Source organism: Lynx rufus, unplaced genomic scaffold (assembly GCF_022079265.1).
Source record: "Lynx rufus isolate CCGP_SWC_20201006 ecotype Redwood Valley unplaced genomic scaffold, mLynRuf1.p SCAF_5, whole genome shotgun sequence".
Lineage (NCBI taxonomy): Eukaryota > Metazoa > Chordata > Mammalia > Carnivora > Felidae > Lynx > Lynx rufus.
Genome location: NW_025814867.1, coordinates 104,299,626 through 104,325,373, shown reverse-complemented (window position 1 = coordinate 104,325,373; position 25,748 = coordinate 104,299,626). Strand labels below are relative to the sequence as shown.

At 39.0% G+C, this 25,748-nt stretch overlaps 1 protein-coding gene across 6 annotated transcripts in view; it reads left to right on the top strand.

The window, feature by feature from the left end:
* BBX (BBX high mobility group box domain containing) overlaps positions 1–25,748 on the top strand; it is a 284,140-nt gene that overhangs the window by 214,086 nt on the left and 44,306 nt on the right. For 5 of the 6 annotated variants that reach the window (XM_047100273.1, XM_047100278.1, XM_047100276.1 and 2 more), the window contains 3 exons: positions 5,676–5,756; positions 8,829–8,903; positions 17,833–17,913. In XM_047100273.1, the coding sequence (XP_046956229.1) occupies positions 5,676–5,756; positions 8,829–8,903; positions 17,833–17,913 (237 nt within the window). The remainder of the gene's footprint in view (positions 1–5,675; positions 5,757–8,828; positions 8,904–17,832; positions 17,914–25,748) is intronic. The other variant, XM_047100277.1, reaches the window with a different exon arrangement.

The window sequence follows — 25,748 nt, the reverse complement described above, 5'->3', positions numbered from 1 at the left end:
ATTTCAGAGCTTCATTTAACATCTCATATTAAATGCAAATTAAATGATCACTCAGGTACTCTGTTATAGAATACTTGGCCAAAGAAAGCCTCCAATTGTAGGAAAGACTGGGTCATGCTGAATGAGGGCGAGAATCAGATCACTGGCCCTTGGCATCACAAGGGATCTTTATACTTAACTCTGAAATGGAATCCTCTACTCCCAAACCCTCTCCTGTAGAAGACAACCCCCTACACCCCACCCCCAAACCTTTCTTCTTCAAATTCCCTCTTTCAGTGAAAGTCTTTGTCCGACCCCTTTCCCTCAGCCCTGACATCTTTCCAGGCAATTACTGGGGCCTGGCAAATACCATCTCTGATTTAATTGGAACCCCACATCTCAGCTAGTTTATTTTTTTAACCTTCTAATTGGTCTCCTGCCTCCAGTCACTTCCCAGCCAAGGTCATCCTGCACTCCACTGACAGAATTCTCTATGTATCTCTCATCATGCTGCTCCACTGAGTGAAAACTTTGGCTGGTTCCCCAATGCCTTCAGCCTAATTTTCAAACTTTGTAACATGGAATTCAAATTTCTCTCAGTTCGATTCATCTCCCACTACACTCCCAGGCTTCTACTCTTCATCCATACTGAGAAAGTCATTGTTTCACAAACACACAGGGCAACTGCCTCCATACTTTTCCTTCTGCTGTTGTCACATCATTTCCGCAATTCTGGTGCTTCTTCTTGGGATATCTCAGACATTACTATCTTGACTTCTCCCTGTCCCAGAAGGAGTGAAGGCTGCTTCTCTGTGGCAGTTCACCAGTGTGCACATACCTCTTAACTGTGTAGCTGCCGCCTGTACTTGGATCACAAGCCACATTCCCTTAGTTACCATTTTATTCCCTATCATGTAATGTGTACTAGTGGAATGTAAGCTTCTTAAAAGCAGTCAGCAGTCTTTGTGGCTGGCACATCGTAGGTTTTTATTGTGTATTTGTTGAAGGAGTGACTATCAACAAATGTTTGGATTAGCAAGGGAAGAAATGTATGGTTCAAATAGAACCGGTGCACTTACCCCTTTTGTTGACCATATGTGTGCATCAGAATTCCACTGTGTGTAGCTGTGGTCTTGTGCCTTGTGAAGTGGGAACAGGCTCTTGCTAATATCTAGCTTCCCAAAGCACTTACAATGCATCGAACTGGTGTGATCTTGTTTTATATCGGGAGGCTGGATCACATTTCTGTATCTACTGATTTCACAATATGAAGTATACTTATGGAAGAAGATACTACTTTGTTGTAATTCTTCATTTGCTAATAATTCCCCTTAGTTATTAAGAATTATAGCTAAATCATAGAGAAGATTGAATTTAAGAGAAGTTAACAAAATTTTGCTTTTAAAAATCCCATTAGCTGTTTCTTGGGCAGATAGCTACACCTAGTGGCTTTGTGGATTATTTCAGAGACTCTAGGAACAACTTTTTGGGTATTTTTTTCTCCCTTTATTTAACTTCTGCTTATTTGGTATCTTTTATTTCCTTTTAATTGGTGAAAAGATATTTTTAACTCTCTTTTATTCTGTTATTTTTAGAAGGTAAGCTGATTCTAGCATAGGAATGGAGATAGAGGAATTGATGTTTGTCCATAAAAAGCATGTCCCATGTCATAAGTAGAGTACTGTAAATACAAATAGCAAGGCAATTAGGCCCAGGACCCTCTGATACTTAAATAGGAGCCTTTTGTGCAAAGTACTCTCTTTCTGTTATGTGGATATTTCCCAGATTTCTTTGCCAGATGTGTATATTAATCAGTATATGCACAAATATACACTCTTGCATCGGATGCCGTATTTATCAAGCACACAAGAATAAATTCTACCCACATACATTTTCCGTGTCATTGTACCATATTTATATTTTGAGATTTTTGATGGAAATATGCCTAGCATGTATCACACACATTTCTGCCTTTTAATAAAGGCTATGTTTTTTTTTTTTTTAATTTTTTTTTTTCAACGTTTATTTATTTTTGGGACAGAGAGAGAGACAGAGCATGAACGGGCGAGGGGCAGAGAGAGAGGGAGACACAGAATCGGAAACAGGCTCCAGGCTCTGAGCCATCAGCCCAGAGCCTGACGCGGGGCTGGAACTCACGGACCGCGAGATCGTGACCTGGCTGAAGTCGGACGCTTAACCGACTGCGCCACCCAGGCGCCCCAATAAAGGCTATGTTTTATAATTATCCTTATCTTGACAACTTAGAACCATAGTTAATAAATATTAATTGCTGCAGTGAACTGAAGCCTTTAGGAGACACTTAGAAACTCTTTGCTCTAATTTCTTTTAGATAGACTACAGTGCTTTACAAAACATTTGTGTCTATTCTTTAGAGTTTTTCTGTCTTCTCCTTGTGTCTCTTTGCTACTGGTATTGTTTCTTTTGCAACTCTCCTTCTTTTGCAATTCTATTTCTATTTCTCCTACTCCTGTCCCCTTCTGAATTGTGTCTTCTAATTCTGCTGTGGACTAGAGAGGCAACTAACCACATAGCTTAGTAGTAACTCAATTCTCCTGGCTTCTACTTTTGTGCCCTTACACTCGCCTGAAAATATATACTAAATCCACAGTGCTTTAAAGTCAAGAGTAACTAATGCCTTAAACTCGTGAGTAAAATTAAGAGTAACTAGATTTTGAGATATTGTCCACTAGAGTAAGTTGCATAGCCTTAGAGATTCTGTTACTACTGTTTTAACCATTGGTCAGTCTTTGTTGTGTGATTCCTGGCCAGGTCACTGAGTTCTTTGTATCCATACACACACAGAATTAAGTCAGAGTATTTGTTGTACATTTAGTATGCATCAGGTACATGGTGGGCACAAACTTGCATCTGTAGACTTCTTTGATAGCAGAGCACAATTGATACAACATTCAGGATTACAGTGCCTTCATAATTATTTACATTTGAATTCTCTATTCAAATTTGTTTAAGACTGTCCATAATAATGATTTGCAGAGGTTCTCACTTAACTTTAAAACTTTGTGACTTATGTAATTATGGCCAGATAATTTATAAACAGAACTTGAAGAGAAAGTTGACTTTTCTTTTTACAGTTCATATGATCTCTAAGCCACAGGGTATCTAACCTCGCGAATGGTACCTGCATGCAGTGTAGCTACCCTAAATCTATTAGATTCCAAATATCTTTCTAAAATTCTGTCACCTGTGTAACCTATATTATTAAATTGTAAGACTCTTTATAATCTTAATTTAGTCCTAGGGTTGATTTTAAATAAAATTTTGATTATTTACCAAGATATCTAGGAGCTAGACTTAAAGGATTTCTTTATAAACCAAGAGAGTATTGATTTTTTTTCATCATTCCTAAATAAAACTATTTTTTGTCCAAGTATTCTTTCCAATGAAGAAATTCTTTGTGGCCAGTAATTTCGGGATTCATTGGCTTTCTTTTTGATGCATTTTTTGTCTCCTTGACTTCAAATTCTTGGGGAGTAGGACTGGGCATTTGGCATACAATTTGTCAAATAGTCAAGTGGCAGTGAGAGAGCCAGGCTTTGGCATCCAGACCACAGGTGGAAAATTAACAAAAGGTTCTGCACTCTTTGGAGTTTAATATCATTAGAAGAAGGTGACCATTACTCTTTCAAATCCAAAGGTGACAACTAAAATTTCAAATGCTGGTTCCTGTCCAGTGACCTGTGACACTATTCGAGAAACACATCTTCAGTGTCTAATGAAGAGCTTCATTGAGAGACTTCATTTTTAGAAACGTAATCTGGGTGACTGTCAGGTGTTTCCACAGGATTCAACCACCTAACATAATCACATGCCACTATTAAAATACATTGGAAAAGGTTTGATAACACAGGAAAAATAATGTATTGTTTAAAAAAGAGCATTCTTTAACTGTATTACAGTATCTCATTTAAAATTTTTTTTCAACGTTTTTATTTATTTTTGGGACAGAGAGAGACAGAGCATGAACGGGGGAGGGGCAGAGAGAGAGGGAGACACAGAATCGGAAACAGGCTCCAGGCTCTGAGCCATCAGCCCAGAGCCGACGCGGGGCTCGAACTCACGGACCGCGAGATCGTGACCTGGCTGAAGTCGGACGCTTAACCGACTGCGCCACCCAGGCGCCCCATAGTACCTCATTTTAGTTGAAAAATTATACAATTAGAAGAATATATATGAGTATTAATAGTGCTTATCTTTTGTAGATAGCATTGCAGATGATTTTTCTTCTGTATTTTTTTTTCAGATTTGCAACAATGAACTTGGATTATTTTATTGTCTGCAACATGTTATTAAAAACTATTTTTAGGGGCGCCTGGGTGGCGCAGTCGGTTAAGCGTCCGACTTCAGCCAGGTCACGATCTCGCGGTCCGTGAGTTCGAGCCCCGTGTCAGGCTCTGGGCTGATGGCTCAGAGCCTGGAGCCTGTTTCCAATTCTGTGTCTCCCTCTCTCTCTCTGCCCCTCCCCCGTTCATGCTCTGTCTCTCTCTGTCCCAAAAATAAATAAACGTTGAAAAAAAAAATTAAAAACTATTTTTAACTTGTTTTGCCTCTATAGTGAAAGAAACTTTTCCCCTAAGGCTTCCTAACATTGTCATTTAGAAAAGGGGGAGAGGGTACACTGATTTAGAATTTAGAAGATGTGTCAACTTTTATTTAATTTATTCAAAAAATACTTGTTGACATTGTGAGCAGGCAGTGTTGAGGATTCTTTATTAAACTAGGGCGCCAGGAGAAGATGGACAATAAATAAATATTTAGGTCTTGTGGTAAGTGCTAAAGATAGAGAATAAAGGGACTACTGAATGTTGCGGAGGGGAGGTGTCTTTTATTTTTCTGGTCCTAAGTTTCTTAATCTGTAAAAAGGGTCAGATCAGAAGAATAACAATATCCTTCTCTCAACATTCTGTGACTTTCCTGACTTTTGAATTACACTTGGCTTCCTAAGCAATTATATCACCCAAATACAGAAATAGGTCCTTTTTAGCAATGCGATAAAAGAGGAAGTGTGTGTCTGGACAAGAGTACTGAATAAATAGCAAAAAAAAATTTTTAATCCAGTGGTATTTCTATAACTTATTAATAATAAAGATGGCAAGTGAAGATTGCAGAACATTAAATGTGTATGTAGTGAGTAGTGCAAAAGAAAACATGTTTTAAAAGAAATTACTCTTAGGTAAGTAGTAACTTTTCTGTGATTAACATTTGTGTATAGACACACGAACACCTAGAAAACAATTTGACTTTAGTTTTGCTTTCCCAGAAGATTTATATCATCAAATCTCATTTGCATTTTCATGCAGTTAGGTGATATAAAATATTGGGGAAACAAACAACATGAAAGAAGTAGAGTTTTTTTGGAGTTGGTGACAGAAAGCCAAAAGATGAAATGGACATCATTGGAGAAATTCTCTTTGATGAATATGAACTTTTCTAAAATGCATTGTCTTATCCATCTCCTGTTTTACTGCATTTAGCTGTTGGATGGCACCTTGTATAAAACTTTGCAGACTAGAACTACTTTTTTGTCATTGTTCGCCTCAAATTAGGGGAATGAAAACTTCTTTCCTCAAATAGGAATGATATAGGTGGCACTTGTCATCTCTTGTCTTCCAGAAACTATTCCTGTGATGCCTCACACCATCTTTTCTTTGTTTCAGATATCCTCTGGCAGTTGTAGGCAGGATGTTTCAGAATCCCCTGAATTGCGTCAGAAATCACCATTATTTCAGTTTGCTGAGGTAATATGTTACAATTTATACTTAATGAGATTATATTGTGAGTTTAAATTTAGGTTGATGGCAGTAACTTAAAGCAATGAAGAATTCTCCTTAGCTCAATTAACCATAGATAGGAAAATAGAATCAAATTTTGGAACTCCACAGTCTGTCAATTAAGGAATAACTTTATGTTTATAGAAGCTTCTCATTAAGTCGTAGTAAATATTACATTTAAACCGCATCACTAATTTTTATTCATGGATAATAAAGTTAAGAATACGATTAAACTATTGTTAGAACTTAGTCATTTATTAGCTGTTAATTTATCAGTTGTTAAATCAGAAGATGGAATCAACTCCTGGTTATTGGCTATGCATTACTTTCTTTTAAAAAAAAGAAAGTGCACTTTGCTCTTAATTGAAACTTTAGCATGTTGTTGGCATTTTTCAAGGTCTTATGTCTTGTGTCAAACTTGTTTGATTCCATATGTTTCCAATGTTGCTTCAGAGATGATGTAGAAAAGCACATTGTCCTCACGATCAAATGTATAAAGTTAAGACAACTTCCCCAAATATCTTCATTTGCCCTAGAACTCAGTACGGAGCCATCATTGATTAATTTTTTCTAAACATTAAAGTGGTTTTCCCTTGATCATTTGAATTGTCTTTTACTAGACCTTCTCTTGCACTGTCATCCTTCCTAACATATGCCATTGTGTTAGGTGTTGTCCAAAGAGAACATATTTTTAGTTTCAGATTCTTTTCTTCTCTAGTGCCTTTTCCTGGTGGATCTCAACATTTCCTTGGCAAAACTACAATTCACAAAGGCAGAGGCCATTCCTTTTGAGACATTGTTTATAATATACATAAATGCCTTGCTAATACACCAGAATGTTATTGTACATATTTGCTCACATGATATTCCTTACCTATCACTTTCCTTTCTATATGTTTGAGATACGCTGTGTGAATTCCAATTGTTTTATATATTATTTCCTCAAGAATTTAAGGTTACAGAGGATTCACTCTGCACTCAACTTTTAAACAGTAGTTATAGACATGTTAAATAATGTTGGTCCCAATTTTGAAAGCATAGATGCATGGCCAGTGATCCCTGAATCTAAAGATCTAATGAAAACCCTAAAATTTCACATGAAATTTTGTATTGACATATGCGCATTTTTGTGGGCTCTATAGCATACCTAAGAGATCCCTGACTCTGTTGATTTATAGAAAGGGTCCCTATTCCTAATCTGATATTTCTTCAGGAACTCCCTATTCATGTCATTGACTGAGTGTCTCTATCCCAATAATAATTTATAAAGAAATTCCCTTGCTTAGAAACTTGTGAAATGCCTTTCAAAAATCTAAGGGGTTGATGTCAGTGGTTTCTCCATTTCCTTCATTGTCTTATTTAATTTTCAAAGAAATATAGGCTAGGCAATTTCCCTTACATAAACTGACTATTTTCTTTAACTTTTATAGAGGGTTGACAGGAATGAAAAGTGCTCTCTGAAGTTAGACCTACTCAATTCATAATTCCCAGGACTTCAGGAAAGTCCTTGTGGACTCATACATGCAGTCTGTCACACTTGTACATGTTGTTCGTTTGAAATGATACCATTTCATGATTTGACCAAGAAGCATACAATTTTTCCTTCAAATGTCTTTAAAACACTTGGTTAAATTTTATTCACTCACAATGATGGTTTTATATCTACTTTATTAAATAGGATCTGGATCTTTTTTTCTTTTTACTGATGTTTATTCTAAAGATGCTTCTATGTCTGATTATAGTGGCATTAAAATTTTCTTAATGGCCTCAGCAGTGAATAAAGTCAATAATTCCGTCAGTCACTTTACTAATTCTTTCTCATCCCTAAACATTACTTTGATACTGTATCACCAACTGCCTCCATGGTTTTTCTAACCAGCTTAATTTAATTAAGATGAAAAAAATTGACTTCTCTGGTTGAAGGATTATAATTAAGGTGCATTTTATTGCTTAGTAAATACCCTTTGATGGAGTTCATGAGCACAGTTAATTGAAGAACAATACTTTTATGGGACTGGGAATGGGCTGAATTCATAATGCCTAAGCTTTTTGCTCTTGTGAGTCACTTTCACCCTATTTTGTAGCTGGATGGAAGTATTGTTCACTTTGGAACCAAAATTAGTAACTGACATTGTTCTCAAAAGATCTTTGAGAAGTACTTCCAAGGGCCATCAGAGCAAACTTAATAAGGCTACCATATACTAAGTGGAAAAGAAAGGTCTCCTAGTTGAATCAAGTATAGTATGGCAGAGTCCTCCATCCACTGTCCGATGCCTGTAGAGTGAGAGGAAGAGGGAGAAAGAGAGGTGTGTGTGTGTGTGTGTGTGTGTGTGTGTGTGTGTGTGCGTACGCATGCACATGCATGATGTTACAAAAGAAATGCTGTTCCTCTTCAGTGAATAATTTATTGGGTGCTGGTACTATGCCAGGCAGTGTATTCTGTAGCTTGTTTTCTTTTCACTGTAATCCTGTAAAATGGGGATTATTCTCTTCATCATCATTGTCAGTTTACAGTTGGGAAAAATAAGTCTTAGAAGGATTAGCTGAACTGCCCAAGGTCATGTAGCTAGCGAGCAGCAAGCTAAGATTCAGTCCCAGATACCCTGAGCCACATCCATATGCTTCTCAAACACTGTTTCCCAGCTGCCTCTAAGCAGAGAACAGCTTGAGGGGAGTGGTGTAGGAAAGAGAGTGACTGACTTTCCTGCAGCTTCCAGCTTTTAATAATATTTTAAAAAATATATTGAAATAAAGCAGTTCATCTCAACACTCCTCAACTGCTGTTTGCAACATACCTGATACCCTACAAGAGACATGGCAAATGAGCCAGTCGTGGTCTTTTGTTCTTCCAATCATCTGTTTTTAGACACATGGCCTTTGTCTTCCTTTATCATTTATACTGTTCTTCTAAAAGGCATTAAGGGTGATGATTCATGTCTTAATCTTTATCAGTGTGTACAGTGGAAATACATGGCTGAATCTATTAGTCTGATATGGGAAAATGTCCTTGTGCGTTAAAGATTACTTGTTTCCTTTCAGATATCTTCAAGTACGTCTCACCCTGATGCTTCTTCAAAGCAGTGTCAAGCCTCAGCCTTGTTTCAGTTTGCAGAGGTATGACCTCTTTTTGTCGTTGTTGTTGTTAATGATTATTGGGCTCAGGAACTTACTGAGCTCAGGAAATATTAGAATAGAGTTTTAATAACATAAAGTGAACTTTAGGCATGCCTTTCGCCATTACGAACATAATGCATGTAAGGGAATACTTCATGCTTTTTGCTGCCTTTGCTATAATCATAGATCAGCTCCATATTTTGTATTCATTTTATAAACATTCATTAAGGAGTTCATTTAGAATAGACCCTTTCCACTAATTCATTTATTTAATTTTACCTTGTTTTTATTTTAAAAGCTTGAAAAAAACTGCTGTCCACATGAAGGCCTTAGGATTCCAATTTATTAAATTTTTCCAGTAGTGACATTAGATGCTGTAATTTATGAATAACTCACAGTGGATACAGTGGTAAATACAACCTGTTAAATCATCAGCACTTAGCTTTCTATGTGATGTAGCTTTAGCCAGCGTTTTTATTAGTGTTTAATCCCAGGCTTAGATCAGGTCAGCTCTTACAGGATCTCAGATTTCTTTGGTTTGTCAGCCAGAGAGAGAGCACACACTAGAGAGTGCTTACTTAGTGTGAAGAGGCACATCGGATATGCTTGATTTTACCACAAAAGCCCTGGCCTCAACCATATGCTGCTCATTCCTAATGAGCCTGTATGACAAATAATAAAATGCAGATTGATCGTGAAAATAATATGGTGTCTGCTTTCGGTCTTTCCCCTCTTTCCTCTTTTATTAATTCCAACCAAAAATACATATCCTAAACTAAGCAGTTTTTTAAAGGGTTGAGAGAAAATGACAAGCAGGACTGTTCTGTTTAATATTGATGTATTGAATCACTTTGATTCATTTGAATAAAGAGTGCTGCATAAATGAAATGTAAAATGATATCCTTTTGGCAAGAGAAAACTCAGCATCTTACTTTGAAAATGAGGAAAAATTACTTTCAGCTTTTACATTAAAAAAAGAAATCCTGCTTCCTCTTGGGACACTTATCTCAACCACTGCGACTTTATACCACCAGTTGGCCTGCTTATCTGTTAGGCTTCTCTGACACAGTATTTGCTTTAGTTGTTGAAGGCTATTCTATCGACTGGTAACGAAAATATCATATGATGCTACTACCATTTATGAAGAACAATTTGCTTGATGAATCTGAATAAATTAGGATTTTATTATAATTTTTCATTATGATAAGCAGACTGTTATTTCCAGTCTGGGGAAATCGTTTTGTTTACTTTCTTGCTTTCCTTCAGTTGTTGGCATCCATTTATTTGATACGAATACTTTTTTTAAGAGTTAAAAAAAAAATTGTGGTAGTGATTAAATTTGTTTTTAATTTTGATGCCCGAGCAAGTCCCATGCAACTTTTTAGAAATATTTTCCTCAAAACAGAATGTATTTGCCATATATTCTGTTTGATTAAATTTTACACTCTCTAGCAGGAATATAGTGGCTCATCTTTGACACACCTGACAATGCATTAACTACCAAGAGTATTCAACTTCATTTAAAATGTCAGTATGGGATATCACAGCTGGTGTTCCAACAGTTATCTTCACTCAGAACGTGATTGTTATTTAAGTGAAACTATTATCATATTTATGAGGAGTTCCCTGAAGCCCTGGGCAGCTTTGAGGAACCAGTTTGCTGATGTAACAGGGGCTGTCCTGTGCTTCTGGAGAATGAGATCCCAGCCTCTCTTAAAATAGTCCTTGCTACTCAGTATGCTCACTCCTTAAAGCATGAGAAGTTTTTTTCTTTTTTAATATTTTTTTAATATTTATTTTTGAGAGAGATAGAGCACGAGCAGAGGAGGAACTGAGAGAGAGGGAGACACAGAATCAGAAGCAAGCTCCAGACTCTGAGCTGTCAGCACAAAACCCAACGCAGGGCTCTAACTCACGAGCCCTGAGTTCATGACCTGAGCGGAAGTCAGAGGCTTAACCGACTGAGCCACCCACCCAGGTGCCCCAAGAAGGGTTTGTTTGTTTGTTTTCCAAGAAAGAAAAGAAACTTTTCTCTCTTGGGAGTTGTGCAGGGATATGTTTGCAGATTTCACTCCTCTGCTCAGTAGCATCAGGAGACATAAAAAAGTGTTAATTTTTTTTTTTTAATTTTTTTTTCAACGTTTATTTATTTTTGGGACAGAGAGAGACAGAGCATGAACGGGGGAGGGGCAGAGAGAGAGGGAGACACAGAATCGGAAACAGGCTCCAGGCTCTGAGCCATCAGCCCAGAGCCTGATGCGGGGCTCGAACTCCCGGACCGCGAGATCGTGACCTGGCTGAAGTCGGACGCTTAACCGACTGCGCCACCCAGGCGCCCCAAAAAAGTGTTAATTTGAAAATGATTAGAGTTACTGCAAGACCTCATAAGAGAGGAAGGCATGCATGGTGGCAACATCAAAATATTTTGCCCTAGAATCAAATGCAATTCCCTCTGTCAATCAGTATATTATTTTTGCTAGTTATATTTTGCTTAGATTGATAATATTAACACTTCTCATTCCTAAGTAAATTAAATTATTGCGTGCTTGTTTATTAATTGTAACTGTTATATATGATTATACGAGAGAAGCACACGGTTCCCTAAGGATATGTAACTTCTCTGGTCAGTTGCCTTAGCTGGCCCAAGAGAACCCTAAGTTTCAATCTCTGACATCTTATGATCTGACCACATTGTTGGCCTCATTTGAGGCTGGTTTAATTCAAAGCTAAACAAGATCTAACTACATAAACTAATAAAATTATCTACTAAAATCTGCTATGAGCACAGGTATTGCAGAAGAAATAGAATAGGTTATAATTACTAACTGTAATCGTATCCCTAAAACTTTTATAATTATTTTGTATAACACTCATCACCTTTGAGAAAACATAAAGACTCTTGAATTCTTGTTTTAATTAGTCTACAGCAGAGGTTCTCAAACTTTAAAATGCATCAGAGTTCCCTCAGAGGCTTGTTCAAACAGATTGCTGGGCTCCACTCCCAGGGCTCTGATTTATTAAGTCTGGGGGCAGGGGTGGGGAAAGGTGCCTGGCAATTTGCATTTCTAACAAATTTCCTGTTAGAAAACCACAGTTCAAGGTCACTGCTCTGTAGTTTGTAATTGTTACCATGAGTTATTAAATCGTCATTGTTGAGGCACTTCCTAGTATGTCTGGGACCTCATAGGAAAAGGGTGAATTGAAAAGGGGATGGACATGTAATGGAAATCTACTCAATGGCCCACTTACAGCCCCACCTCTTTTCAGAGGGATTTCCATCCTATTATGTGCACTTAGAGAAAAATGGGGGTTTATGTGATTTAGGAAACAATTTACTCCTTAAAACTGTTTAGCTTTGTGATGTTATTTTAAGGTCAGGCAGGCAAAATGCTTAGAGACCATTCCTGCTAATTTGATTTACAAACATTCATAACTTTGAGAAGAGATTAGTTAGATCTTCTCTTGGCAGTGGGTCATTTATTGTGTCAAATAATTATCCTAGGAACACATTGTTTAAGAAACCGTAAGCCCTGGGCAGTTCTTTAAGTTGAAGTTGTTTTTTCTTTCACACTAAGTCCTGGGTTTCTGCCTTGCAGGGTTAAAAGGATGTTTTTCTTTCTTAATCAAGTCTGATAGTTTCAAAACTCGTTGAAGTGAACCTGCATGGAGTCATGAAACTGAATAAAGAACATTTTGTTTGTAGATTCCCCACGAAAGCTTACGTTTAAAGAAAAATATACCTGCTTTGCAAGATCTAGGAAGAAATACAGAGTGTAAAGCCTGTTCACCGCCACCCCCCTCCATTTCAGCCTGTCTCCATTCCTTGCTGATACCCCTAATTCATCTGTGTTCACCTTGGCCCATCTGAAGAGCCATCACTCTGTTTCCTGGCTCTGATCCATTACATTGGTCAGAATGAGTTTCCTATCTGCATCTTCTGTTGTTTACAGGTAGAGTGACACATCCATCACATTTTAGATCTCATTTACTGAAGACTAATGACCACATGTAATGCCAGAAGGGAGCTATTGTCTTCTATCATTTAACAGGTCTGGAAGCCATGACCAGTTCACATACTCTCTTTTCCGTTGTGTGGCTGACTCTTACACCTACAATATATCTTTGCATTGAAATATATTTACTTTGAAGACAGAGAACTAATCTAGATGATTTAGACCAATAAATTTGGACATTAAAGCTTCCCTTAGAAGGTATTTACTTTGCCAATATAAATACAGCCATAATCTCCTCAAATTTAAAGCAATGCCACAATTGGATAGATGCAATAGGTGCAAATTTAAAGCATTCATTTTCATGATGGACTGTTCAATATGTTACAGAATATTACACTCGACAAAAACTGCATACTCACACTGCAGCTAATCAGTGTGAAAGTATCACGTGTTTTTATTGGAAGCATTAATATTTCTTTTAAGGTAAGAAAGACCAATCATCCCATGTTGTTCATTTGGGTTTTTAAAATTTTTTTATTCATTCAATAATTATCAGTCATTTCCTCCCAGACTACAGTGTTTTATGATACCCCTCATAACTCCAGAACACTTCCTCCATTACCTATTTTACTTTTAATCTTTACTACCTGTTTCTGTGGTATGCTTCCCTACCTCAGGCAGCTATAAAATTAACAGTTTAACATCCAGGGTGATCATTTTTCTTAGCACATTTGCTCTGCGCCTTGTGCTATTACACGCACTCTGTTTATCAGAACAGTACATGCTGCCAAAGGAGAGACTATGGAGTTAACAGATTGGCAAGCACCATCTAATTTGAGGAAAATAAAAAGGAAAGCCAGGAATGTACTATGCAGTATGGCCCACTAGGGTCCCCTACCCATAAGTATAACATAACCTGCTCTTCCTCCACTAGCCGACCAGACTTTGAAGAACATATTACTGTGTTGTTCATACTTGAAAGGATGCGTAAGTCTCTTAAATAGGAAAACAATGGGGGAAATGAACAGTGGTATAACAAATCAGCATTGTACAACCTCTAACAAAGCTATCAGAAGAGATCAGATTACTGAAAGAAATGTATAAATAAAAAGAGAGAAGTCCCTAAGACAAAACCCTGAAGAAAAGCATTTAAGGGGTCACCAGAGAAAGGAGAGCCAGCAGGGGAGAACAACAAGGAGTGGCTTGGGAGATAAGAGGGAAATAAGACAGACCCTCCAGTAATGGAAGTCCAGAGAAGAGTTTCCCAAAAAAAAGGTTAGCCATATCAAACGTTGCCAAGAAATCAAGATAAGGACCAGCCACAGATGTTAACATATGTCTAAAAATTAAGAAGCCCAAAGGTGCTTTTAGAAAGCATATCTCCCTGGGAATGCAAGCTGGTGCAGCCACTCTGGAAAACTGTATGAAGGCTCTTCAAAAAACTAAAAATAGAACTACCCTGCGACCCAGCAATTGCACTACTAGGCATTTATCCACGGGATACAAGTGTGCTGTTTCAAAGGGACACATGTACCCCTGTGTTTATAGCAGCACTATCAACAATAGCCAAAGTATGGAAAGAGCCCAAATGTCCACTGATGGATGAATGGATAAAGAAGATGTGGCATATATATACACAATGGAGTATTACTCGGCAGTCAAAAAGAATGAAATCTTGCCATTTGCAACTATGTGGATGGAACCGGAGGGTATTATGCTAAGTGAAATTAGCCAGAGAAAGCAAAAATTATAGTATTTGATTCATATGAGGACTTTAAGAAACAAAACAGATGAACATAAGGGAAGGGAAACAAAAAGAATATAAAAACAGGGAGGGGGACAAAACAGAAGAGACTCATAAATATGGGGAACAAACTGAGGGTTACTGGAGGGGTTGTGGGAAGGGGGATGAGCTAAATGGGTAAGGGACACTAAGGAATCTACCGAAATCATTGTTGTACTGTATGCTAACTAATTTGGATGTAAATTTTAAAAAATAAAAAAATTTAAAGAATAAAATAAAAAGAAAGCATATCTCCCCACAGTCATTCCAGGAAAACCATACTGGTTGGTAATTATAGAAATGTTGGGCTACTGGGGCGCCTGGGTGGCTCAGTCATATGGGCTTCTGGCTTCAGCTCAGGTCATGATCTCATGGTTGGTGAGTTCGAGCCCCACGTTGGGCTCTGTGCTGACAGCTCAGAGCCTGGAGCCTGCTTTGGATTCTGTGTCTCCTTCTCTCTCTCTGCCCCTCCCTCACTCACTCTCTGTCTCTCACAAATGAATAAACATTAAAAAAATTTTAACTAAAAAAAGAAATGTTGGGCTGCTAACGTACATTGACCCTCCCCTCACACAAACTCCTTTGGAAATCTTTCTTATACCTACAGATAGGTCAAAGTCCTCCCATGGGTGATGAGGGAACTAGTTCTTACTAGACATAAGTAGTAGTTGCTTTTGAAAGGTAAAGAACCATTCTCAGTTCTCTACTTAGACAACTGTGCATTATCTCAAATGGCAGATAATGCATCCACACAGTCCGAAGTTCTTCATTGAGCCCCTCAGTCTTCCGCGCACAGGGTGTGTGGTAGTGAACAAATACTTCGTGTCGAGGAGCATAAACCTACAACAAAAGGAACAGCAGAGGGAGTCAGTGTAAGAACTAGAACCACTCCACATTGTGGCTGTGTGGTGTGGGATTACCCAGCCTGTCCTCTAGTGATTCTTAAGAGTGTCATGTGATTATGTGATAAATTTAATATTCTACGAATTACTAAATTTCATGATTATCCTTTAACATTGCAATTTTAGTGTGTAACTAATTTTTGGACTATACTAAGAGAGCTTTATGTTTATTCAAGTTACTGTTGATAAATTCTTGTTGATAATCATTGTACCACTTATTGAGAACACAATATGGGCTCAGCACTGTGCCAGACTCTTCACTGACATAAAATCTAATCTTGACAACAATAATATGGGGCAGGTATTATTGTTTCTGTTTTGAAGGTGAGGTAGATGAGACTCAATTTGCTTAAGTTGGCAGAGCAAAAAGTAATGAAGGTGTGTCTGACACAAAAGTCATGTTCTTCTTTTTATACAGCCTGGGTTCGAGACGCTGGCAATTCTGTATGTTTGGTACTTCATTCCCTCAAGTAATTGGGAGGTGGTGATTATGTGTCCATTTCTCTTAGTTCAGTGATAAGGTGATTTATTAAATTCATCTTGTCTAGAAAAAGTAGAAGTGGCGTATATCAGAGAAAAATTAGGTAGAAGAAAATATTCCAGACTTAGAAAGATTGAGCCCCATTTAGTTAATTTTCTTTAAAAAGAAAAGTGGTTTGGCGGTGCCTGGGTAGATGAGTCAGTTGGTTGAGGTCATGATCTCACAGTTTTGGTTTGTGAGTTCGAGCCTCACATCAGGCTTTCTGCTGTCAGTGCAGAGCCCACTTCGGATCCTCTGTCCCCCTCTGTCCCCCTCTCCGACACTTGTGTGTGCTCTCTCAAAAATAAATAAAACATAAAAATTTAGTTGGGATAAATTGGAAAGAACTGTTAAAAATGATAGTACCTAGGAAGAAGAAGTGCCTAAAATTTCCATAAACTAAATTCTTCTAAATGGCCCAGGTAGCTTGTTAAACATTTTCCTCGACAAAAGCCTCCGTTCAGCCTGTATTCTAGGAAGAATTCCATTCAGCAGCAAGCTCCCAGTCTCTCCCAGAGCTGATGGCTCCACAGAATCCCCTGTGGGACTTGGGATCACCTGTGAGGATACACTCAGCAGGCAGGAGTGCCTGCTAAACTGAACTGAGAAATACTTCTATCTTAAACTGAGAAAGAATTCAGAATCATGAGGAATATGAAATGCTTAAGCCATAGCTAGCTGCTGTAATGACAGAACTTCTCCAGGAAGAAGAATATTTGTAAAGATCCTTAAGAATGTATGTTCTCAGCTTTTTTTTTTACTGATTAGGCTAGAAGTTGAAAATGAAGTTTTCATATAAAAATGAGAAAGGACATTGCAGTTCGTTGTTACCAGTGCCTGGCCACTGTTTGGCCAAATTTGCAGAAGAACATGCAGTTGATATAATGTTGGATATGTTGTGCCTCAGCATAGGCCTTAACTGAAATAACTTATTTAGATTTGTGGTCTTGATTTTCAATCTTTGTGTGTACTTTAGAGTATCCTCTCAAAGCCAGGGCTAGTGTTTTCTGTAAAATTCTTGGCTTCCCCAGTTCCTATCGTATTGCCTATGACATTTATATTGGATTCTTAAAAAAATATTTGTTGAGGGACGCCTGGGTGGCTCAGTCTGTTAAGTATCCGACTCCGGCTCAGGTCATGATCTCGCCATTCCCGAGTTCGAGCCCCGCGTCAGGTTCTGTGCTGGCAGCTCAGAGCCTGGAACCTGTTTCAGATTCTGTGTTTCCCTCTCTGTTTCTGCTCCTCCCCCGCTCTGAGCTCGCTCTCTCTCTCTCTCTCTCTCTCTCTCTCAAAAATAAATAAACATTAAAAATAATTATATAAGAAAATATTTGTTGACTAATGATGCTATCTTTCCCAAATAATTTTAGAGATCCTAAATATATTCCTTAAAAAAATTAGTCACTTCGGTGCATACAAAATGACTCTAAATCCCTCATATTTGGTCAGTTGATGAGTTGGTGTTTATATGGAAATGGAAATGCAAATCTTGTTTTAAGTGGTAGAGTTTAAAGCCTGGAGTGTACAAGACAATACTTCTGTCATTAAACAGCTGTCCAAGCCACACCTGGTTTTTGTTACTGTTTTTGAGGTTGTTCACCAAAGTTGGTTTCAAAATTATAATCCCAAGTATGACATCTTTAAAGTTACTTGGTACTTGAGAACAATGATGTTCTCGTAAACTAAAGAAAGTTCCTGAATGTGTATGAATGAGAAGCAAAGATTCTGATGACACAATTAATATCCTTTATGTGAATTATTTTCAATACAGATTTCTTCAAACACTTCACAGCTGGGTGGTGCGGAACCTGTGAAACGCTATGGAAAATCTGCACTCTTTCAACTGGCAGAGGCAAGTTTCTAAGAGTATATGGAGATAAGATCTGCAGAGGTGGAAAAAGTTCATAATAACAATGTTCTTTAAACTGTACCCTATCCCCTGTGACCATAAAGTGTGTTGTTATATCTCATTTTCAACCATGAGAGGGTAAAAAAGGAGTTTTGCTACTAAAAGTCATTAAGCATTGGAAAAGGGTACTCAAGAAAATGATACAATCTTTTTCCACAGGTTAAGTATTGTCAAATAAGGTCAGTTTTTGTCTCAGACTGGTGATGTAAGTCTAGCCTAAACCCAGAAGAATGGCCTGGGTCATTTTTCTCTTCTCTGATTCTCTTATAGTGTCTATAAATTCCTAGAAGACACTACTTTTAAACTAGGTCATTGATGTTTTCATTTGGGGGTGTTTTTTTAGTGAAGAACTCAAATGACTCCAAATCTGGTTTTGTAACACCTATCGGCTGTACATTTGTTGTGACACGGATATAAAATGCTGCTGTTCCTTTGGTAAATGTGCTTTCATAAATCTGTGAGGGCCAGAACCCTCGCTTGGTGGGGGATGGGTTGGCAAGAAAGGTGCCAGAAGCAGTTGTTGCTGGGGTGGGCGCCTACCAGGCTTGCCTCCGCCTACCTGTGACCGCTCTGCCTTTCTTTTGTGAAAGAGATGTCGTCAGTGCTGGGACACTGCAGTAGCCGTTTTCTCTTTTGGTGAGACAAATTAGGAGGTACAAGATGGGTGACCAGAAATCTCTTACATTAAACTTTTTCTTTTCTCTCATTTTTCTGGCTTCCTTCCAATGAGTTCCTTCTGAGTTGTTTTTTTTTTTTTTTTCTTCATTTTATGTGAGTGATACCTTCTTTTTATAAATCCTTTGTAGTTTGTTAAATTTAATGGGGCAGCCTATCTTCTAAATTTTATGGTAGCTTATATCATTAAAATCTAGGAGTTCTAAACATGTTTAAATTAAGCTTTTAATGTCTACCCATCTCCACATTAGAAATAGAAAAACACTGGGGCGCCTGGGTGGCGCAGTCGGTTAAGCGTCCAACTTCAGCCAGGTCACGATCTCGCGGTCCGTGAGTTCGAGCCCCGCGTCAGGCTCGGGGCTGATGGCTCAGAGCCTGGAGCCTGTTTCCGATTCTGTGTCTCCCTCTCTCTCTGCCCCTCCCCCGTTCATGCTCTGTCTCTCTCTGTCCCAAAAATAAATAAAAAAACATTGAAAAAAAAAATTAAAAAAAAAAAAAAAGAAATAGAAAAACACAAAGGCCAACGGCCTAAGAGAGTAAAGAAGTATATTAACAGTGGGACACATGAACCCTTTGTTGTCTGACATTAAGCTGACATGCTTCTTATAGGACAAAATCAGATGCAGATAGAGGTCTCCAAATGACTAGAAAACTTCCAGAGACCACAGGGAATAGTTTAAAAAGAACTGAGTGAGTCAGTGGCAAGTACTACTTCAGATAGAACTGAAATGATAATGACCTGGCAACACATATGCCTTTGGAGTTAGAGCAAACAAATCTTAGTAAACAGAGGCACTACGAGGTATGAATTTATCTGGTATTTTTAAGACCCTATAGATTGGCAAGACAATGTTTTTGAAAGAAGTGATTATTTTTCTTGAATAATAAGAATGTGTGGCCCTCTCTGCGTTTCCTGGTGTGTGTATGTGTGTGCACACGCATGTGCACTTTCATATGCATATATCTTCATGAAACAGTTTTATATTTGAAATGTATGGACCTTTGAGGTACTTTAGTATGGAGGGTGCAAGAGATGATTTTTGTCTTCTCATTTTCTTTCTTTCACATAACAGTTATATAAAAAAAAGGATTCCCTATTAAATCAGAGCTCATTAAAAAGAACATTCTTCTAATTTGTAGGGATGCATCCCAAATATGAAACAGATGCTATGGTTTAACAGATGTTTGAATGCTGGTATCATAATTTTAAAGGGGTAAAATGACTGCAATAAGCCTATTCCAATTATAGCAAATCAGCTTATACTCAGACTTAGTTTCTTATAACATCCGAGTAAAAATATATGCTTTTGATAAAACAGGGTCGCTAAAAAATAGTTTACCAAGAAAATCCTCTCACATTATTATTTGCACCACATGAATATGATGCCATAATGCTAATAGACTGTGTTTTAGAATAACATTCTAAATCCTACCCAGTTTCTAATTAAACATAAATATATGCACAATGGATTAATCAGCATCTCCAAATAATCACCAATAGAAATATGCTTCCTCAATTTTTTTATTCCATGTATATTTGATATTCATTTTTCTTAAACTGCATACAATATTTAATTATTTCGGGTGCCTCTTCAAATAAGTATAACAGGATACAGAGGAAGATTTTTCCTCTTGCCCAGAATTGGTGCTACTGTCTGAACTATGAAAGAACAGCTTTAAATTTATGCATTTCAAAAGGAAATCTACCAGGAAGCTATCTTCAATTTGGGCCAGATCCTTCTCTTGGGATTTCTAAAGAGATGGTCCAATCCAGCTACTATCCCATGTACCCCTCCAGGGGTTCTCTCATTCCTATCCCAGCCTGTAAGTAGTCAGTGCGCAGGTGGCTATCAAAAACTGTCCAGTCATCTGGAATATTTTGATTTTCCTCCCTGTCCTGAAGAGAGAAGGAAGGAATTGCTTTTCACTCTTCATCCCTGCTCCCTGTCAAACAAAGTGAAGGCAGCTCTAAGGGAAAGTTTGTTCCCAATTGGGGTGTATCTGTAAGTGGTGTCTTCTCATTCTTTGGTGAGAAGCTAGAAGTGTTTTAGACATAGACTTATTGCTGTGCCCTTCACCTGTCTGACCAGGTGAGAAAAGAGCTGGAGGAAGTTGGCAGCAAGGAGAGGTTTGGAATACCCTGCTGTACTCTCTGTTTTGGCATTGTAAAAATGCATGAGTTTCCACAGGTCATGTGACCAAATAGAAAATAGTTCAGTGTGATCAGGCAAGAGGCCGTGGGACAGTCATGGGGGGAGGGGTTGCAGAGAGCAGGCCTGGGGCAGCCTCTCTCATTAGGAAATACGCACTTAGAGACAGCTTCGCTCAGGACACTGAAGAGCTCCCACAGGTAGGAATGATGTTCAGTCAGTTTCCACCAGTACAGCTGTCCTGGTACTATCATTACCAAGCACTTCCCATCGTTAGTAAAAGGACCCAAACCCCCTAGCACCCTTGCTGCAATTTCCCCAGCATCCCTGGGCTCCCCTGATCCTTCCAGCAACTGGAGGACACTGCAAGGGGTCTGCAGGACCTGTTCAGCCCCTGGACCACATCCCTTCTGATCAGTTTGCATCCCTGCCTCTTTTTTTTTTTTTTTTTTTCAACGTTTATTTATTTTTGGGACAGAGAGAGACAGAGCATGAATGGGGGAGGGGCAGAGAGAGAGGGAGACACAGAACCGGAAACAGGCTCCAGGCTCTGAGCCATCAGCCCAGAGCCCGACGCGGGGCTCGAACTCACGGACCGCGAGATCGTGACCTGGCTGAAGTCGGACGCTTAACCGACTGCGCCACCCAGGCGCCCCAGCATCCCTGCCTCTTAAATAATTTGTATATCGTCCCTGCCCTTGGCATCCCCTGACAAGGTCATTCAGTCTTTTGTAGTGTTAGCAGGAACAGATAGAAAAAGACAGGCATAACCATGGGCAGTGAGTTTTGCCTCCACTATTGCTTCTCCTGTTTTTTACAGAAGCTTTAGAACTCGTGAAGGGAAGGGCCAGCAACCAGCCCAGGAACTAACCTCTCCCCCTACCCCACCTCTATTCCTACAAGCTGACACAAGGGGAGCTGAATAGTAGACCTCCCAAAAGTATAGGGGCTGTTGCTTGCAAGAAGTGTCGTCTTGGTGAGAAGCAAGAAATATTTTAGGCATGTTCTTATTGCTGTGTCCTACACCCACGTGAGCCGGCAAAAAGAAAATTGGAGGAAGTTGGCAACAGACACAAAGAGACTTGGGTTGGCCTGCACTCTTGGTTTTGGCATTGTTTTATTTCTTTGGACCCCGTAGCCAGGAGATGCCCTGGGGAAGGCCCTGCTTCAGGCATTTGATTGGCATTTTAAGCTGGGTGGATTTTTAATAGCTGAGAGGGACCTGACAATTCTGGGACCTGTTCCAGGTATTTTTCAGGAATCCACTCCAGCTAAGAACGGAGTTGGTATAGTGCTGCTGAGGTCAGGGAATTGAGAAAAAAATACAGTCCTCTATGTTTGAACCTCCATGAGGTTCGTACTGTTCAGTTAATCAGTTGTTTAATTGGTGCAGGTACTATAATGTGTTTCCTTTCATTTTGAAATTAATTAGGTCAGAGCATACAAAGAGTTGCAAAGTATCTCCCTGGAGATGATTGTGTATTATAGCTGCTATATAGTTGGAGGACACACAGACACATCTTTCCCTGTATATTTTAGGAAAGAAAATTCTACACTTAAAAGATCTCTGGTATCAAAATTGCCTAGTATAATAAAATGCACAGTTGATTCATTTATTCCAATAAGCGGTAATTATTAAGGGTCCATTCCACGTCCATAACCGTGAGGCTGCTAAAGTTACCTGCATATGGATGTACGAATACTGTTTCTTGTGATAGGGTAAGCTGTGAACCTGCTTGTGAACCTCCTAAGGTCAGTGGTATGAGCACACTCTGCCTCCGGGTGCGGTTTTGGTGTTGGAGAGTTGCCATGAGACGCCGAAGCATATGCCTAAAAATATTATTCTTTGGTTTTACTTTTCTTTTTCTGAAATAATTTTATGTGTTCTTTAAAATAGAGTCTAAATTTTAATAGCAGAAAATCAGTTGTATTACCTAACTTAAGATAATAATGACGTTAATTCTCTGCTATGTGGTAGGCACTTTCCTAAGTATTTTATATGTACTCATTGAATTTTCACACACATCCTCTGAGATAGGTATTATCACCGTTCCTCTTGTATACATTAGGAAACAAGGGCAGAGAGGTTTTGTGACTTGCCTAAGGTCATGTGCACAGGAAGTTGGAGCCTCAGTAGAAACCCAGGCAATCTGTCTCCACACCCAGGCTCTTCCACACTGGGCTGTTCTGTCTCCTTGTTTTAGATGAATGTAAAAGACTGCAAGTTGCTTGTTATAGGACTTTGCGTATTATAGAAGGCTCTATGGAAGACAGCTTACTCCTACACATATATGTGTATGGCTGAATAAGATGACAGATTTTTTAAGACTGCTGTCAAAGAAATGGAGCTGATATTTCCTTTTTAAAAAGTGTCTGTACTTTTGAAACTGCCAAGATACATCTTACACCCTTAAATAAGTAAGTGCCTGTTTGTGAATATACTTTGGAAGATATTGAGAGGAAATTATGGAGTAGGACTCCTGTTCTCCAAGAACTTCTTCTCCAGTTGCAGAGAGATAAGATACAAAAAGTTAAGGGATGAGAAATAAGTGTGCAAATGGTTTCACAGGGAACCATGCAGTGAAATGACAAGGCTCTACGACGAATGATATACAAAGTGAATTTGTGAAGACAAGAAAGGGAGAATTAATACTAGCAGGAGTGCCATGGGGACCCAGCACAGAGAGCATGAAGACGGTTCTTGATGAAAGACTTGTTTAGAAACTGGGGTTGAAACTAGCAGCCTCTGGGCCACATTTAACTTGCAGAGATGCTTTTTCAGGGGCACCCAATTTGTTGACCTGTATTATATTCTACATTTCAATTAGCGGCTAATATTTTAAAAGTGGAGATTTCAAATAAATGTCTGACTTCTCATGAAAATGTAGAGAATCTAGAGACACTGATCCAACCTTCCCACATGAGAACGATTGGTCAGAGCCGATAGTGCCTTCCCCCTTAAAGACACCATCACTGTGCTCTCCTTTCCCTCCGGAGCCCTGGCTCTGAGGCCAGCAGCCCCTGCCAGCATCCACTTACCCTCGTGCACCTCCCCCTTTTATACCCGCACACAGTGCAGATTGTGACCTGCATAATCAAATGGAGAGATGAGAGAGATACAGCAAAGGGATAAAGGGGTAGAGGCAGGAGGCATGAGGTAGGCGGATGATGAGATCAGACGGGCAGGAGTAGTGGGCTGTGCTAGGAGACTTGTGGAAGGTGGAGTGTGGCTGCAGTCAGAACTGGGAGAGTGTTTAGTGTAAAGCAGAGAAACTTGTGCTTGAAGACCATGAGGAGCAAGTAAAGATTTAGGGCAGGGGCACACAGTGGGAAAGCACACTCCCTTGGCAGCTATGTATAGAGTGGAGTGGAAAACTTCTGGGGACATCCAGGTGTGAGACGATAAGGGCCAGGATTGGGGAGGGGTGGTTTGGCAGTGGGAATGGGCTGTAGAAACAGACACCAGGGATGCTACAGAGGATTTAGTTGGATTCCATGATTGGGTCCATGTGAAAGGCAAAGCGAAAGGGGAGCTGGAGATGGCCCCAGCTCTGAACCTGAATGCACCAGAGAAGAATGGAAGATCGGAGCCCTACTTCAGGAAGCCCGGATGTTTGTGAACTAAGAGGAAGCCCCACCACCAGAAAAGAAGAGATGAAAGATGCCGAGGGGTGGGGACAACTGAAGAAATCCAATACTGAAAGAGTCAAAAAGAGAGGGGTTTGTTAAGGTAAATGGTCGACTTTGGAAAGCCAGAGGCCCATATTCTCTGAGCACAAAAGGAAGAAAGGTAGAGAACAGTCACCACAGGGTTGCTGAATTTGGTCTGTGGTACCCATTTTCTGAGTTCTACTTCTTTACTTCAGTTTATGAAACTAGTAATGTGTTAAGGTTAAGATGAAGGAAGGGTGCTGGATTTCTCCACATATACTCCTACTTCTCATGTATGAAAAAGCAAGATTGCAGATCTGGTGCTTCCAAGGGAACTGGAAACATTATTTAACCCTATTTATTAAAAAAAGATGATGACATTTTCAGACACCTTGACTGCCTAGTTTTCCTTACATTCTAACTTGTAAAAAACACTTATAATTAAAACCAAATAGGTAGATAAAGACAAATTTATTCTGGTGTCTATAAAAATTAAGTCCTAGGAAGGACGTTGGCTCATTTTAAGAAAAGCTGAATTATGATAGAATTATAGAGATTACATACCACATTGAAAACTGTAGGAAATGCCATCCCTCCAATCACATTAGCATTCCCGACTACCAGGTATGGGTGGTGGTTGACCAAGGTGACTCCATTTCAGTTTTCTGTGTGTCCTCACATACTATTGACGCGCAGTATCCCCACCTCCTCCTCATAGCCCCCTGAAACCTGGAATCTCGGCACACAGCTCTCAGCTCAGCCTCTCCTATGCTACTGTCATATAACTGAATCCCAATACCTATGATATATTTGAGGGGGTCTTTTTTTTTTTAAGTGGTGTATTTCTTTCCATAGCTTTTTAGGCAGAGTTGTGAGTCATTTTTAGAAAACTCCCATCCTAAAACTTTTTATTTCATTCCCAATTGCATCAACTTATTTTTGGAGGAACTGAAATAATAGGAATTCTCCTAATGACTTCCTTGAACACTTCTGGGGGAGACTTTAATAGATGGCCTATGGAACAAAGGCCACCCCACCCCATCTAGAGTCTTCAGAATGGGTATAATTTCTGAAGAAATAGTAAAGAGAAACATTTAAGCCACCTTTTCACCTGGTCGTGTTTCTGCAAACCAAATAGAAAACTACTTAATATGCTCAGATTTCAGTGTTGAGAGATGCTTAGACCACTGTTCTGTGACCAGTTATCTTTTATAATAAAGAAAATTGAATTTTCTTAGCAGCAGTGCTATTCTTTATTCTCTGAGGCCATCAGCCAGTGTATGTTTATGGCAATAACATTCT